The sequence below is a fragment of the Saimiri boliviensis genome, chromosome 14 (genome assembly GCF_048565385.1).
Source record: "Saimiri boliviensis isolate mSaiBol1 chromosome 14, mSaiBol1.pri, whole genome shotgun sequence".
Lineage (NCBI taxonomy): Eukaryota > Metazoa > Chordata > Mammalia > Primates > Cebidae > Saimiri > Saimiri boliviensis.
This window is the reverse complement of record NC_133462.1, coordinates 75,784,753-75,803,306: the sequence shown is the minus strand read 5'-3', so window position 1 is coordinate 75,803,306 and position 18,554 is coordinate 75,784,753. Positions and strand designations below refer to the sequence as shown.

The window sequence follows — 18,554 nt, the reverse complement described above, 5'->3', positions numbered from 1 at the left end:
ATACGACTTAGAATTATCATTCATTAAAGGACAAATGATCAAAGTCAGCTTAAGGAATTAACATTCTCTGGAATGATTCATGAGTTCTAATGATGGTCTTACAAGAAAACAAGCAATTGGAGGGTTACGTGTAGGAGGGTGTATTGAGGCTATGTGTACGTGGTGAGGGGAAATGCTTACCCAGAAGTCAGCCCTATACTTAGATTTATTCATAACATTCAGTTAAGTAGATTAGAGCATAGGGCTAATCATAGCTAATAACTTCATGTTATATTCTGCACTTTCTTCCTACCGACTTCATAATGTGTTTCCCAAGAGTCAGAGTGGTTATGAAAAGACCTCAGGGCCATCTTCCTCTATTGAAAAAATAATTCATATCAGCAGCCTAACCTGTCTATTTAAATCACTGTTTACTCACAGTTGTGGAAAATACTGACACTCCAATTACTAAGAGTAATATTAAAACAGTAATAATTAAATTCACATTCAATTCCAGATTATGAGGCTTTGAGAGACACAGGGATTCAGAACTATTGGGTTCACACTGCTGGATACAAAGGTAAAAATAAAATAAGCATAAAATGCTGTAAAAAAAATAGTTACTATCATAAACAACATATTTGCATTGTTAAGACATTTGTTTTTGAAAGCTTACCATATAGACCATAGCACATCGACTGACAGTAGCAGGACTGGCATGAGAGAGACTGTCCACTTCAAAAATCAATCTTATTTTATCAGTTAAAACTATTCTCTCACTGTTTGCTAGGCACAATGTTCTAGTATTATCTAGCACAGAGTTCAGATTTTCTACCCAAAAGGTGTCTACTGGGCCATCTAAGATAATCCATTGCCAATCAAAATCTGGAAGGAAAAATATTTTTAATATAACTGAGAATAATGTCAGTCTTCTTTCAGTACAATCTTGCAAATTTTCTATTTTACTTAGAAAACATTTTCTAAGAGAAAAGATATCCTAGAAAACACTAGAGTGAATTTGTTTATATGTATTCCCTGGTATTTATTTAATATAAATATTCATACTGTATACTTAATAATGATTTAAGCATTGTTTAGACATTCTTAGATTATTGAATTAGATAATTCACCCTTACAATTTGCTTAGGAGAAACAGCTATAATTTTACCTTTTGCATAATAATATGATTTGTAAGTTTGCCCTTCTACCCCAGAATATTTTTTAGATATGTTGCCCCTGGGGAATAGCAAAGGGAAACAGATGTTCTTTGAAGAAAGAATCAGAGTTTAAAGTATACTGTACTTGGAACCTATTTACTCCTCTTTCTACAGGGTGTTTGTCAATTTGAGCTATTGTAACAAAAAGCCTTTGACTGGGTAGCTTATAAACAACAGAAATTTATGTCTCACAGTTCTGGAGGTTTGGAAGTCCACATTCACAGCACTAGCAGAGTCCTTGTCTGGTGAGGGCTATCCTCCTAGTTCACAGAAGGGCATATGATTTGTCTTCACACGGTGGCAATGGTGAGGAATTTCTCTTGAGCTTCTTTTTAAAGGCACTAATGCCATTCTTGAGGGCTCTACTCTTGTGACCTAATCAACTCCTTAAGCCTTGCCCCTCACCTCCTAATACCAACTCCTTGGAAGTTAAGATTTCAACACATGGATTTTGGAGGGACACAAACCTTTCGACCATAGCATACAGTCTACACCCACCATTGTGCTCCATGGTTTTAGAAAATTCATTGATCAGGATTAGGGGAGGTATGAACAGGTCACTATGCAGACAGAAAATAGACAACCACCTAAAAGACATTAAAATATCCCAGAAGAATCCAAGGGCAGAGCTAGGACTCATATAGCCACTACTGCTAAGAGGGGCTCTAATATCTGCCCTAGGAACTGCCTTAAAGTCCCATGAAAGAAACTAATGGTGCCTAATCACTGTACTCTCCCAAAAATAAGACATAAAAAATTCAGTACAGTAGAAGCAGAAATAGAAGTTTCTTTCAGAGTCTGGATCATAAATGTACTAATCGTGGATGTGTTGATATGGGGTTCAACCTGGAGTGGGGAAAGCAATGGTCGTTCTCTTCTAGTAGACTGACAAGGTCATATACACATTTGAGCCCACTGGCACACAGTAAAGTGTCTGGCATATTATAGGTGTGCAGCTCATTTTAGATGGTTCTGCTTGGGTTGTGTGCTTTGACCTGGAAAAGTACAAATTGTTTGGAGTCCTACTTCGGAGGCAATACCAGTGGCAAATAGTAGGTTGCTGCTGCTGCTTCTCACATCATTATTTATTTCAACCTTTAATATCCACTTGGTTGTTTTATAAACTGAAGGACTATTTAAGCCATAGTGCTTATATAATATAATGTAATTATATATATATGCACATTGTAATATAATATGTGGCAATACACAAATTTTAAATAAACATACAAATAAATGGTATAGGAACAAAATATTACCAGTAAAAAACATGTTTAAATATATAAATACAACTCATATTGGTTCCGAGTTTTTCTTCTGTATTAATTCTTGAATTTTATAACACTTACTGTTCTTTTCTGGAATTTTAACATCTTTCTCTAACTCCTCAAAAATATTATCAGCAGTATCTGTTGTATCAGAAGAATCAAGTTTGAAAACCTAAAATATGTAATCAATAATGTTTAAATTTTTATTTGATAACTTTTCAACTATAATGGACTAAATGCCAATATGCTTTCTTGAGTGATAAAAATATAAAAGGCAGAGTTCTGTAACTGAAAAGACCAACATATAAGCAGCATAGTCAAATGTAACTGACTTGTTACTATACTTTATTTACTTTTAGAAAACTATTTTACTTTAATTTCTTTTTCCCCCTGCAAAGACAGTATGTACTTATTGCAGGATATAAAATAAAACAGAAAAACACAAAGAAGAAAGCAAAAGTTATTTGAATTTCCATCACCTACAGACAATCACCATAGAAATTTTGGTGACTTTCCTTCATATCAGTTCTAGAATACATGGTATTACCTGCAATTTGTTAAATTACAGAGTCTAACACCTCATCCTTGGAGATTCTAATTGAATAGGTTTGGGATGAAGCCCAGAATTTTTCACTTTTAATGAAAATGAAATAATCCCTAGTTATTCTAATATAGATTATTTTTACATCAACCTTTGAGAAATTCTGATGTATGTATATACTTACCTCATTATCTTGAGGTGGGGAGACTTAATTATTCATCTCTCAAAAAGAACTGAGTAATATGTCATCACCTTATTGGCATTGGTTTCCTTAACCTTCAAGAGTAGTTGGGGAGAAAACCAAACAATAGAGCTGTGCTGGGGGCACAGTGTAGGTTTTAAAAAGAGAGACAAAGGTGCTTATGTTTCAACCAGGCCCTGCCAATACAGCAAGTAGTAATCAGTTCCTACGAATTTCCAGCCTCATCAGAAAGGTACACAAGTCCTAGGCTTTTTCCAATTATTATTCCTATTACAAAAGTAATTATGCTTGGATATCCATCATTATGCTTTAGTGCATTTCTTTCTCTAAATAAATTGTTTTGGCTTGTAGAGATCACGGCAGATGGAGGCAGAACTAGATTGCAGCTCCCACTTGGATGGATAGAGAAGCATGTGGAGGCTAACATCATGAACTTTTGCTCCAGAACGACTGCAAGAATAAATCAGGAAAGCTGAGAGAACCCACAGACCCTTTGAATGAAGTAGATTGCTCCTGCAGGACTGGGGAGACATCCTAAATACTGTGAATGCCCAAACTGTGGAAGTGGCAAAGAAGGATCACCTGTCCCTGAACACACACCCTCACTGGGGAACCTGAAGGTCTAGATCATGGAAGAAGATCTGCATGGGTTGTGTGACCTTACCTGGAGCGTAGTCAACTTAGAGAGCTGAGCGAAAAGAGGAGTAGAGGAAGCAGCAGGAAAAGCCCTGTGGGCTCACTGGGTCCCCTGGCAAGCCATTTCTGCCTTGCCTCACAGGGGTCCTTGGGGAGGGCTGACAAGAGGCACTGGGAAAAGGTCACAGGGAGAAGAAAACCTTCAGCTGAACTTTGTAACAATTTGAACAGATCAAGAAGTCTCATGGCCAGAACTCAGGGGAGGGCATGAATCCGGTGTGCAGACTCCATAGGTGGAGGAAGCACAAAAGTCCTACTTGATTTTGCAGCTGAGAGGTGGGTAGCCTGGGGCAAGTTCTCAGCCCTGCTCAACCACTGCCTGGCAACAGTTACTCGGTGCTGTTGTGGGAGGCATGGTGGGAGTGACATCAGCCCTTTGGGTTGTATGGGAGCTGGGTGAGGCCTGTGACTGCTGGCTTTCCCCAACTTCCCTGACAACTTGCATGACACAATAGAGGCAGCTATAATCCTCCTAAGAACATAAGTCCATTGACCTGGGAACCATACCTGTATACCCCACAGCAGCCACAGCAAGACCTGCCCAATGAGAGTCTGAGCTGAGACACACCTAGCCTGGTCCCCACCTAATGGTCCTTACCTACCCACCCTGGTAGCTGAAGACAAAGGGCATATACTCTTGGGAGTTCTAGGGCCCCACCCACTGCCTGTTCCTCCCCTTATTACCACAGCTGATGCTCTTTTGAAAGTGGGTTTGGTTCACTCTTGCCCTTCTAGTTCTTTAAGATGTATCATTAGGTTATTTATTTGGTATTTTTTGATTTAAAAAATTTTTTTAAATTAATTAATTTATTTTTTAACTGCTGCTGTTTATTTAGGGCCCAAGGAAACTTTAGTCAGTCAGTAGGTAATAAATCCTGCCAGGACTGGGTCCTTGCCCTTAAGGCATTTGGTTCTCTTCTGTCTCAGGGTTTGTCTAGATATGTTATCCAGAAGCTAGAGCCTCACAGCTCTGCCTGGTGCCCTGTCCTACTGTGACTGAGTTGGTATTCAAGTTGCAAGACAAAGTTCTCTTTACTCTTCCCTCTCTTCTCAAGCACAATGAAGGAATCTCTTTTGGTGCTGTGAGCTGCACAGCCTGGAGTTGGGAAAGGTGTGGTGCAAGCACTCCCTTTGCCACTCCAGTTGGTGTCTCACTAGGCTTCATGCCCCGCAAGTCCACTGGCTCTAAAAGCCCATCAGAGCAGTAGGTCTTGCCTAGGAGTTGTAGTCCTTTATGACCTACACTGTCTGTCAAGTTTATTTAGGACCTCAAACCCTTTAGTCTACAGTGACACGGCTTGCTGAAATTCAAGTTCTGACCACTGGAATGGGCAATTCCCCTCTGGCTAGAGCAGGTCTCAGTACTCCTTTCATGGGCATTGGCTGAGTTCTGCCTGGTGCTGGCAGCCCTAAGTTCCAATACAATATCCCATAATCACTATGCTCTCCCTCTCCCAAGTGCACAGATTCTTTCTCCATACCACGTGGCTGCTGCCAGGGGATGGCAGATGGATGACACTGGCAATTCGAGACTGTCTCTCTTACCCTCTTCAGTACCTTTTTCAGTGATACGAAATTAAAGCCAGGTACTATAATCACATACCTCATTTTTGATTCTTATGAAGGTAGGTTTTTCTGTAGACATTTCTTAAATTTTTTGTTCCTGTGGGGAAGTGGGGATGATCTATGGAGGCTTTCATTTGGCCACATTGCTCTGCCTCCCTTATTTGTCAGTTTTTAAAAATCCATTAGGATTTTAGTTAGAAAGATATTATTGTTTACATTAATTTGGTAGGGATTTGTACTTTTATAATGGAAGTCTTCCATATGAGAATGTGGTGCATCTTTCATTTATTCAAGTTTTCTCAATTATATAGGTTTCCCTGCCCCATTCTCCATAGGACAAGTTCCTTTCTTCTACATTTATCCAAATGTATTTTATAGATTTGTACCACTTTTAGTATAATTTTTCCAATCTCAATTTCAAACACAATTATTAGTACAAAGAATTTTGTCACAGCTACTGTGCCATGTTGCTTATCAATTGCTGAGAAAGATGTGATAAAATCTCTTTATAATTGCAAATTTATCAATTTCTCCATTAAATTCTATCAGCTTTTTCTTTGTATATTTTCACATTATGTCATAGGCACATACTATTTTATAATTGCCATTTTTTCTGCACCAATATCACATTGCTTTATTCTAATGTTATAATACCTCTTGATATGTGGTATGTCTTACCACCCTAATCCTTTCTCTTTTTCTTATTCAGGATTGTAATGGACCATGTATGTTCCATATACATTTTGGAAACAGTTTGTCAAGGTCTTAAAAAAAAATCACCTCACTTCCCTATCTAAAACTTACCACAAAGCTATAACAATCAAGGGTGGTATTTACAAAAACATAGACATATAGATCAATGATACAGAATAGAAAATCCAGAAATAAATCCTTGCATTTATGATCAATTGATTTTTTTTACAAGGGTGTCAAGATAACTTTTTGGAGGGAAAGAACAGTCTTTTCAACAAATATTGCTGGAACACCTGGATATCCACATGCAAAAGAATGAGGAGGAATCCCTGATTTACACCCCACATAAAAATGGACTCAAAATGGATCAAAGATCTACGTATTAGTTGAAACAACAGAACTCCTAAAACACAGAAATAAATTTTTGTGACTGGCAGTTACGCATGCTTTTTTAATGATATAATACTAAAAAGACAAATGATAATAAAAGAACAAAAGTTAAAGACTTTTGTCCTGTAAACAATTCTATCAAAGAAAGTAATAATGACCTACAGATGAGAGAAACTATTAGCAAATCATATATCACAAGAGGGATGTGTACTGAAAAGTAACTCTTAAAACTCAATAATTAAAAGATAAGCAATTAAAAATGGGCAAGGCTCTGAACAGACATTCTCCAAAGGAAATATACAAATGACCAACAGCAACATAAAAATACACTCAACATCATTAGCCATCAGGAAAATGCAAATCAAATACACACGGAAGGATATGACTTACCACTGCACAACCACTAACTGGCTGTAGTTTAAGAAGTAGACAATAACAATTGTTTTAAGGCTGTAGAGAAACTGGAGAAGGCAGCCTCTATGGAAAATAGTTTGGCAGTTCCTCAAAATAGTAAGCATAAAGTGACCAGGTGACCCAGTAATTCTACTCTGATGTATATATACATAAGAAATGAAAGCCTATGTCCACAAAAGAACGAATATGCAAATGTTCATAACAACACTATTTATAATAGCAAAAAATAGAAATCACCCATGTCTCCCTCAACTAAAGGATAAACAAAACTTTATCAGTACAATGGAATATTATTCAGTAACTAAAAGGAAGGAAGCACTGTTATATGATGTACTACCTTGAAAACATGCTACGTCAAAGAGGCCAATTGCAAAGACTACATATTACATAATTTAATTTATATGAAATGTTCAGAATAAAAAATCTATAAAGATAGAGAGTACATTAATGGTTTCCTAAGGCTGGTGCTGGGGATGTGGGAGAAGATTGTGATTTGGGAATGGGGAGTGAATGCCAGTGATTAGAAAGTTCATTTTTGAGTTAATGAGAATGTCCTAAAATTAGATCACATTGATGGTTGTTCAACAGTGGGAATATACTCAAAAATTGTTGAACTGTACATTTGAATGTGTGAATTTTGTAACATGTGAATTATATCTCAACAAGGCTGTTTTAGCAAAACATGATAAAATTCTGACTAAAATTGCATTGCATTTATAGCTCAATTTATAAAGAATTATCATCGTTATAATGAGTCTTTATTTCTAAAAACATGGCTATTGTGAAGAATACAGATGTTATAATCTGTCATAATGATACAATAATGCATCTGGAAAAGTCAGATGTGGAAAAAACGGTGAGAAGTCATTTGCTTCTGTCAATGTTTTCATCTAAAAGCCGGGTGCTGGTGATTCCAAGTAATTATTTAAAATTGAAAAATGAAATAATATAATCACAAGCCCATTTATAATTAAAACAATGAATAGAAGAAAAAGTAATAATAAAGTAATAACAATATAATCTGCAAAAATCAGGTGGTAGATAAATTTTAAAGAAGTGTGAAGAGGTGAAAGTATACTAATTTCATGATTACATACATGATAAAAGTGTCATAAATACCATCTAAAAACAAAATTAATGGCATTATATAAAATTATAGCTATAAAAGTAACACCAAGAAGAACAAAATAGACTATGGATCTTCCATATTATCAGAGGGAATAAAGAAATCAAAGCAAAGAAAACACATACTGGATAATTAAAAAATTAAAAAATAATAATAATATAATACAAATAGCAATAAGCCCAAACATATGTTACAACCAATAAATGTAAATAGAATAAATTTGCCTAGAAAAATACAAATATTGTTTTATATTATTAAGCAAATGCTAAACTATTCTAAAAATAAGAGAAGCATCAGGGAAAATATTCTCTAATTATAATGCAATAAAAGACAATATAATAAAAAAATCAAAATAATAAAAAAATAAAATCTTTACAACATAAAGATTCTACTATCTGAGAACTTAAAAAAAAAACTTGGAACATTTCTTGCATCAAAGAGGAAACAAATATAAGTTGCAGAACAACTATGAAATAAAACCTGAAAAAGAATTCTGATAGGACTATTATTCTAGATAGTAAAGCCAATAATAAAGTCAGTATAATTAAAATTGTTTCTTTTTGTTGGCCACAGACAAGCAGAGTTAAGAATCAGAGTCACGGCACCAAAAAAAAAAAAAAAAAAAAGCAGAAACAGACCCAAATTTAAGTATCTAGTATCGTTTTATGTTCCCGTGAAAGAGATGAGTTACCCAATTGTGTCAGAACAATTTTCCATTTGGGAAAATAATCACTTACACTAAAATGACTTACACACAAATCAAAGGTTAAAATGGGTTTACTGTATGTTTGTTATTATGCAACTATCAATTTACCAGAATAATCTTAAACTAAGAATAGTCTTTTCAGGGTGTGATTGAAAAGTTACAATCTACCAAAGAATATATTGATAAACATTTTCATGGACTGGAGAAACTATGTATAGCACATATGACAGAAAAACAATTAATTACTTTTTAATGTAGAAATGATTCTCATGCCAATATAAAAATAGCAACAACTCAATAAAATTTTATTTCCTTTATATAAATTATTAGGAGTAAATTTCTGAATCAAAAGAAATGTCTGGTTATAAGTCTCAATATATATTCCAAATATTATCTCCAGATACATATAAATTTCTACTTCACAATCTAGTAAATGTAAAATATTGTTTTCCCATTTAAAAAAAACTTTGCTAATCTATTTAGTTTTATTATTTATTCTTATTCTTTGAGATGAAGTCTTGCAATATTGCCCACATTGGTCTTGAACTGCCAGGTTTAAGTGACCCTACTGCCTCAGCTTCCCAAGGAACTAGGATTATAGGTGCATGCCACCACACCTGGCTTCTCTGTTTGGTTTCAAACATCATCTTTATGTTAATAAGTTTTACCTAATGAAATTTACCAGTAATCTCTAGTTACTACTAATGAGAAGAAAAATTTTCCTTTTTTGCCATTTGTATTTATTCTGTGATGAGTCTTGTATCAAATACTTCATTTGCTTTTCTAACATAGGGTTTTTTATTCCCATTAATTTGTAAGGTATATTGGTGGTGATTGAATCACTAGATCATTTTCCATTCAAACTTAATTCACTTTGTGTTTCTTTAAAAGCAAATATCTTTACCTTCATTCTATCATTACTGACCATTTTAAAATTCAATGGTATATTTTCCATTTTTAAAAAACTTACAATTTTTATCTCTTTAAAAGCTATTCATAACATTTTAAAATTTACTTTTACACTAATAGAGATCAGTCTTTGGATAAGCAATTAAATAATCCACATCAGTTAAATAAAAATATTCATTCAATACTAAACTTACATTGGATAAATCTGAGATTCTTGATGTTAATCTGGGATCAATGTCTTTCTTTGAGTTCTCTGGTGTGCTAAAATAGACATAACTTCGAATTGTTGCTGATAATAATCCATCAGTCCATTCCATAGTATTAGGATCCAGTTGTCCATATAGTTCACTGAGAGTAATACACTTTGGATTTAAAATATAAGTGTCTACTTTTGCTTTCCTTCCTGAAATCTGGAAAAAAATCCAGTGTGGTTTTTAAAGACATTAGCTATAGAACAATTATTTATTTTATTTGCATTGTTACTATTAAAAGTTTATAGGAGAAGTCTTTCACACACACACACACACACACACACACACACACACACACACACACAAAGATTTTATATAAAGGTAGCAAATTGCGAGGAACAGTAAAAACTGACTTGTTAAAATTAGCTATAATATACAAATCATTCTTTTTAAAAAATCATAATACTATAATCAGTACCCCCCCCAAAAAAAATCTGTGCCTAATCCAGAAACACAGTGCAAAAACTAGGATATAATGTGCCTGGGGACAGGGTTGAGTATAGAAGTGAGAGTAGAATACACTTTTAAGCTTAAGGTCAGAATTGGCACTGAAGTAAACCTTATTTGCAATATTTTAACCTGTCTTGCCTATATATTCTGTTCTCATTTTATGTATCTCAGATCTCAGGCAGAAAAACTGACAGACACTTCAGAGAGATTACAGACCCATGGAAGCTTAGGGTAAAAGATTACAGGTGGAAACATATGACAGACCACATAAGACCTCAGGGAGAAGTTTTAGTAAAACTTTTGGGAAATTAAGACTTTCATACAGGGGAATTGTGAAAGCCATATGCATTGAGATGTATGCACAAAGACCTGAGAAGAACTGAAGCTTTCATCTTAGATTGATTTTTAGGCTCAGAGCAGGCCCTACTAATCTGTCAAAAAACCACTCCAGCACAGAGCAAGTATGTGGAAACTGGAAAACAGTGTAAGAACAAGTAGAAACTATCATTAAAGGGATAGAAATTGTAAAAGGGAACCACATAGAATTTATAGAGCTGAAAAAATACAATAGTTGAAATAAAAAATCAACAATGGCATCCAACAGCAGATTTGAGCAGACAGAAAAAAAAAATGAGCAAACCTGAAGCTAGAGAAGATGAAATTACCCATTTGAAGAGAAGAAAGAAAAAAGAATAAAACAAATAAACAGAGTCCAAGAGACCTATGGAATGCCATAAAGTATATCAATCTATACATTATGACAATCCTAGAAGAAGAAAAAGTAGAAAAAAGTATTGGTAGAAATACTGGCCCCCAATTTTCCAATTAATGAAAGGTATAAACTACACATCCAAGAACTCATCAAACACCAGGAAAAATAAACCCCAAAAGATCCATATGTTATAATTAAATTATTAATGTCCAAAGACAAAATCTTGAAAGCAGTAGAGGCAATACAAGGGATCCTTAGTAAGATTAAACGTCAATCCTCATCAGAAAGCACAAAGGCCAGAAGGCATGGGATGATAGAAAGTGCTAAAAGAAACAAACAAAACCCAAAACTGTCAACCAAGAATTCTGTTTGCAGTAAAATCATCCTTTGAAAGTGAGGGAGAAACTAAAATATTCTCAGAGAAACAGAAGCTAAATAGTTCATCCCTGTGAAACATGCCCTACAGAAAATGCTGAAGGGATGAATAAAGGGATAAATGTTTCAGGCTCAAATGAAAAAAACAATAAATAGTAACTCAGAACCATAGGAAGAAACAAAGATCTCTGGTTAAGATAAATAAAAAAGCCAGTATTATTCTATTTTTGATTTGTAGCTTCTCTTTTTTTTCTATATAATTAAAAAAATAAATGCTTAGACAATAATAATGCATCAATGGGTAAACAATATATAAAGTTATAGTTTGTGGCATTAACAACATAAAGCAAGGAACAGAGCTGGGTAGGTGCAGAATTAATTACAGCTATTGAAGTTAAGTTGGTATCAGTTCTACTGGATTGGTAGTTAATGTGTTTGCTAGGGCTGTCACAACAAATACCACAGTCTGAGTAACTTAAACAACAAATTTATTTTCTCTCAAGAGTAGAAGTCTAAGATCAAATTGTTAGCAGGTTTGATTTCTCCAAAAACCTCACTCCTTGACTTGCCAATAACTGCCTTCTCACTGTGTCTTCATGTGTTTTTTTCCTCTGTACATACACACACCTCTGATACTTCTTTGTATTTGTAAATTTTTTTTTCCTTGTAAGTATGCAAGTAAAATTGGATTAGGCCTGCCCTAATAGCCTCTTTTTAACTTAAGCATCTCTTTAAAGGTTATATCTCCAAATATACAGTAATCTTCCCTTCTCTACGGTTTTACTTTCTGCAGTTGCATTTACCTGTCGTAAACCACAATCCAAAAATATTAAATTCTAGAAATTCAATATTTTTAGAATTCTAGAAATAAACAATTCCAGAAACAAACAATTTGTAAATTTTAAATTTCATGCCATTCTGAGAGGTTTAACGAAATCTTGTACCATCTGGCTCTGTCCCAACTGGGACACAAATACCTGCTTATTAGTCACTCAGTAATCATCTCAGTTATCAGACTGATAGAACACAAGAAGAATGCTGAAGTACAGTACAATAGGATATTTTGAGAGATAGAGGGACCACATTCACATAATTTCTATTACATCATATTTTTATAATTGTTCTATTTTATTAGTTTTTATTGTTAATCTTTTATTGTGCTGAATTTATGAATTAAACTTCCTCATAGATATGTATGTATAGGAAAAAACATAGCATATATAGGTTTCAGTACTGTCTGTGGCTTCAGGCATCCACTGGAGGTCATGGAATGTATTCCCCATGAATAAGTAGAGATATAATCTGAGGTACTGTGGGTTGGAGATTTAACACACAAAATTTTTTTTGGAGGGGGGAAAACAATTCAGACCCTAAGAGATGTTAACTGTAGTCTCCCAGGTAACTATTTTTAAAATGATTAAAAAATGAAAGGAAATGAAGGAGACCAAATGTTACACTAGGAAAAAATCAATCACAAAAGGCAATTTTGGAGGAATTTGAGAAACAAAAAAGATAGAAGACACAGAACAAAATAGCAAAAAGGCAAAAGTCTATCATCAGTAATCAAAATAAAATAGATTATGCTTACCAATTAAAAGAAGAAATTGTCACAGTGAATAGACAAAAACATGATCCAAACATATGTTGCATACAAGAGACCGACTTTAGACCCAAAGACTATAGTTCAAATACACAGTTTGAAAGTAAAACAAAGTTGTTTTCAAGCAAGATAAAATGAACAGTTCCTAAAAACACATGAAGAAGAAATAGAAAATCTCAAAAGACCCATAACAAATAGTTTGACTCAATAATCAAAAACTTCCAACAAAGAACGGACCAACCACAAATGGCAGATAAATTCCACCAAACACTTAGAGAAGAAGTAACACCAATCCTCCTCAAGATCTTGTGGGAAAAAAAAAGAAAGAAAACTAGGAAACACTTTTCTAATACATTCTATGAGGTCAGTACTACTATGATACCATACCCAAAGATAGCACAAGAAAAGGAAACTACAGACCAATAGCCCTTATGAATATATATGAAAAATCCTCAAAAAAGATGCTAACAAACGGAATCCAACAGCACATTTAAAGGACATGGTGCATACCATGACCAGTGCGATTCATCTCAGGAATACAAGGTAGTTCAACATAAGAACATCAATAAATGTAACACACTACATTAGTAAAAAAAAAAAAAAGGAAAGAAACCACATGATTAGATCAAAAGGCACAGAAAAAGCATTTAACAAAATTACACATTTTCATGATAAAAAACACTTAGAAAACTAGGAAAAGAAGGAAACTCCCTTAACATGATAAGTGGTATTTATGAAACTCACAGTTTGCACCATATTCCATGGGTGAAAGACTAAAAACTTTCCCCCTAAAATCAGGAATAAGAAAGGATTTCAAAGATTAAATGCCTAGGAATAAATTTAATGATAGTAGAAAGATTTGTATATTGAAAACTAAAAAACATTGCAGAAGAACACTTACCCCAGCAATCTCATTACTGAGTATATACCCAAAGGATTATAAACGTTCTATTTTAAAGACACATGTACATGTATGTTCCTTGTGGCACTGCTTACAATAGGAAAGACCTGAAACCAACCCAAATGCCATCAATGATAGACTGGACAAGGAAAATATGGCACATATACACCATGGAATACTACACAGCCATAAGAAACAATGAATTCATGCCCTTTGCAGGGACATGGATGCCTCTGGAAACCATAATTCTCAGCAAACTGACAGAATAACAGAAAACCAAACACCGCATGTTCTCACTCACAGTTGGGTGTTGAACAATGAGAACACATGGACACAGGAAGGGGAACAGCACACACTGTGGTCTATTGTTTGGTGGGGACTAGGAGAGGGACAGCAGTAGGCAGGGAGGTTGGGGAGGGATAACACTGGGAGAAATGGCTCAGGGGAATGGAGACAGCAAACCACCATGGCATGTGTGTACCTATGTAATAATCCTGCAAGATCTGCACATGTACCCCAGAATTTAGACTACAAAAAAAGAACTCTCAACAACAAAAAGACAACAATCTAATTTAAAAATGGAGAAAGACATGAACAGACATGTCTCCAGAGAAGATACACAAATGGCCAATAAGCATATAAAAAGGCATTCAACCATCAAAAGTACAATGAGAGTACTTCACATTCACTAGAATAGAAAATAACGTGGAAAATAATAAATGTTGGTGAGGATATGGAGAAATAGAAAGTCTCATACATTGCTAATGGCAAATTAAAATATGTAATTCCTGTGGAAAACATTTTGGTGGTTCCTCAAAAAGCCAAACACAGATTTACCATAAGATCCAATATTTTACCTATATTCTACTCCTAGTATCTATCCAAGAGAAATGAAAGCATATGTCCACTCAACTTGTGCACAAATGTTTACAACAGTAATATTCATTACACCCAAAAGGTAGAAACAGTTCAGATATATATCTATAGATACATCTCTGCCAAAATATGCAAATCCATAGAAACAGAAAGCCAATCAGTGGCTTCCAGGGAATGGGAAGATAGAATAGGGAGTGATTTCTTAATGGGAAAGGGGTGTTCTCCCAGGGTGATACAAATATCTGGAAACTAGAGAGAGGTGGTAATTGCACAACATTGTGAATGCATTAAATGTCACCAAAATGTACCCTTTAAAATGGTTAACCATATGTTGTGTTAATTTTACCCGGCAGTATATGGTGAACTTATACCCTGCCAACCAGCAATTACATTCTTGGGTATAAAATTTTTTAAAGATACACACATATCTAAAGGCATAGAGCAAGGAGTGTTCCTATGATGAGGCGGGAAAAGAAAGATAAGGAAATAAAGTAAATAAATTAAACAAAACTGAACTAAAACAAAAAGAAGGTCTTGAACAGACCAATGAGAAGAAAGTCATAAAATAAGAAGGATGATCAAAATAATTTCATTACCTCAGGCCCTACCATCATCCCAAGTATGTTTATTACAGTTATAACTTAGAAAAACAAAGACTTAAAACTATTAAACATGAGAAAATCATTAAATAAATTATAGTATACTCATATATACAGAATACAGTAATTGGGATATTTGTCAGAAATGTTTAATAACATGAGGTTAATTCTTAGCATATAATATTAGGTGAAAATTCCAAGGCTGGAAAAACTAAGATTTCTTATACATAGTACTATCTCAGTTATTTCAAAATATATTTAGTATAGAATAAATAATCAAAGCTAATACAGTACAATGTTTTCATATTTTACTTTATTATTATTCTAGGTGATTATTATTTCTTCATATTTTATTTTCCAAATTTCTCACAATTATACATGCTACTTTTGTACTTAAAAAACTGTTTTTAATAAAGTAAATTACTGTCTTTACAGTTGTTGTGAGCATTAAATAATTCAAGCAAAAGTGTTTTAGCACCCTGCTTGGCCCTTTTTAGGTAGCCCATATATATTAGTTATTATTATTATTGCTGGGATAATTCACATTTTATTAGTTACAATAATTGCATAAGAACTCATTGAGATTTTTCAAGAAGGAAAATTTGCATGGAGAAAAAAGAGAAAAAATTATGAACTACTACATGTATCATCATGAAGCAGGATATTTCCCACTAACTGAAAAAAAATCTACATAACCAGAAACCTGAATTTCTAAATTTTTGGAATATGTTACCAACAATAAATAAAGAAGATAATTGAAGTATATACTATTTAGTGAAGTCTGACTTTACACTGAATAAAAATATATCATGACTAAGAAGACAATATGCAAGAAATTCAAGGACAAGTTAACATTAACAAATCAACACAGCTTATTACATTAACCAGTTAAAAGATAAAAAAAATAGATGCTAGGGCCGGGCGCGGTGGCTCAAGCCTGTAATCCCAGCACTTTGGGAGGCCGAGGTGGGTGGATCACGAGGTCAAGAGATTGAGACCATCCTGGTCAACATGGTGAAACCCCGTCTCTACTAAAAATACAAAAAATTAGCTGGGCATGGTGGCGCGTGCCGGTAATCCCAGCTACTCAGGAGGCTGAGGCAGGAGAATTGCCTGAACCCAGGAGGCAGAGTTTGCGGTGAGCCGAGATCGCGCCATTGCACTCCAGCCTGGGCAACAAGAGCAAAACTCCGTCTGAAAAAAAAAAAAAAAAAAAAAAAAAGATGCTGAATATAATTTAATAAATTCCAACAGCCAAAAAACGAAAGTGTAATGGAAATAGAAATTTCCAAAGTATGTAAAGGAATGTTTATCAGCAACCAAGATCAAATATCATATTAAGTGAAGAAATATTAAATACATTCCAGGTAAAGTAAGGAACAACTATTATAGTTAACATAGTCTTGGAAAGTTAATTCATTAAGATGAGAATAGAAGTTATATAAATAGTCAAAAAGAGACAAAATTATTTTAATTTGAAGATAATTCAATTGATACCTTAAAAAATCAGAAATTACAAGTTCATTTATTAAGGTGTCTACATACAAAATAAATATACAATAGTTTTTTTTAAAAAAACTGGTAATGACCAGTTTGAGATTTAATTGAAAAATTCCACTCATGATTCTTAACTACAAAATTCCTAGCAACAACTTTAATAAGTAATGAAAATATCAACAAAAAGGGAACACAAAACATTAACTAAAGTGTAAGATAAAATATGAACAAATAGAGAAACATTATATTTAACAAAACACTTACCTTTGAAGAAAACTTTCTTTCTGCAACTGGTAAGAAGTCTGCAATTGGTAACAGTGTTAATGCTTTTTCCAAAATTTTTCTGACTGTTGTCTTTCCTCCACCTGTTGGGCCCACTAACATTACACCAACACAAACCTAAAACAAAATTTACAGATTTATTCATTCATTAACAATTTTAAGTTGTTGTTTTTGTTTGTTTGTTTGTTTTGAGACGGAGTTTCACTCGTTACCCAAGCTGGAGTGCAATGGCGCCATCTCGGCTCACTGCAACCTCCGCCTCCTGGGTTCAGGCAATTCTCCTACCTCAGCCTCCTGAGTAGCTGGGATTACAGGCACACACCACCATGCCCAGCTAATTTTTTGTATTTTTAGTAGAGACGGGATTTCACCATGTTGACCAGGATGGTCTCGATCTCTTGACCTCGTGATCCACCTGCCTCGGCCTCCCAAAGTGCTGGGATTACAGGCGTGAGCCACCACGCCTGGCCCAATTTTAAGTTTTTTTATAAATACATCTCTATATCCACTGATTAATCCTTCAAATTATTGTTGAATCCATTGTAATCTGACTTCTGCTTTCATTGACTAGGCTAATGCTAAAGTCGCCAGAAATCTAATTTTAAAATTCAAAGAATACTTTTCATTTATTGACATTTAAGAGTTTATCTCATTTTCCACTTCTCTTTTCTTCTTATACTTTTCTTCTCTCTTCTTGAGCCCTGATTCTCCTTTCCATGTTAATCTTCCCTAATTCATTCTTGTCTCTTTCTTCCATATTGTCCCTATCCAATCTCAACAATCTGGTCTTTAACTATGACCTGGATCCTAATACTTCCTAACTTATACATTTTCCCTAGTCTTTGGTTTCTAAGTGCCAGAGTCAAATTTCAAATAGTCTACTAAACATTTCTATGTGTCTTATATGATTGTCAAACATAATCCAACCTATACCTTATTTTCAAACTTATTGCTTCTCTTATTTCCCTAATCTAGTAAATAAAACCATTATATACCAATTGTCCAATGTAGAATATTTGCTTTTTTTTCATCCCCTCGTATCCTATAAAACGATTTGGTTTCATCTTCTCTCCATTCCAACCACAAATGCCTTTTACTGGTGTTATGGACTGAATGTTTGTGTCTCCCCTACTCCCCACCAAATTTATATGTTGAAACTCTAACCCCTAGTATGATGATATTTGGAAGTGGGGCCCTTGGAAGGTAATTAGGTAAGATGAGGTTGAGGGTAGAGTCTCCATGGTAGAATTCGTGTCCTTAAAGGAAAAGGAAGATAAGCCTGGGCAATGTAGCGAAACCCTGTC

General features: G+C 34.4%; 1 protein-coding gene across 1 annotated transcript in view; it reads right to left on the bottom strand.

Annotated features, from left to right (window-relative positions):
* DNAH14 (dynein axonemal heavy chain 14) overlaps positions 1–18,554 on the bottom strand; it is a 376,422-nt gene that overhangs the window by 155,489 nt on the left and 202,379 nt on the right. The window contains exons 37-40 of the mRNA XM_074385260.1: positions 17,233–17,367; positions 9,902–10,117; positions 2,546–2,636; positions 656–864 (exon numbers count right to left, since the gene is read on the bottom strand). Coding sequence (XP_074241361.1) covers positions 656–864; positions 2,546–2,636; positions 9,902–10,117; positions 17,233–17,367 — 651 coding nt within the window. The remainder of the gene's footprint in view (positions 1–655; positions 865–2,545; positions 2,637–9,901; positions 10,118–17,232; positions 17,368–18,554) is intronic.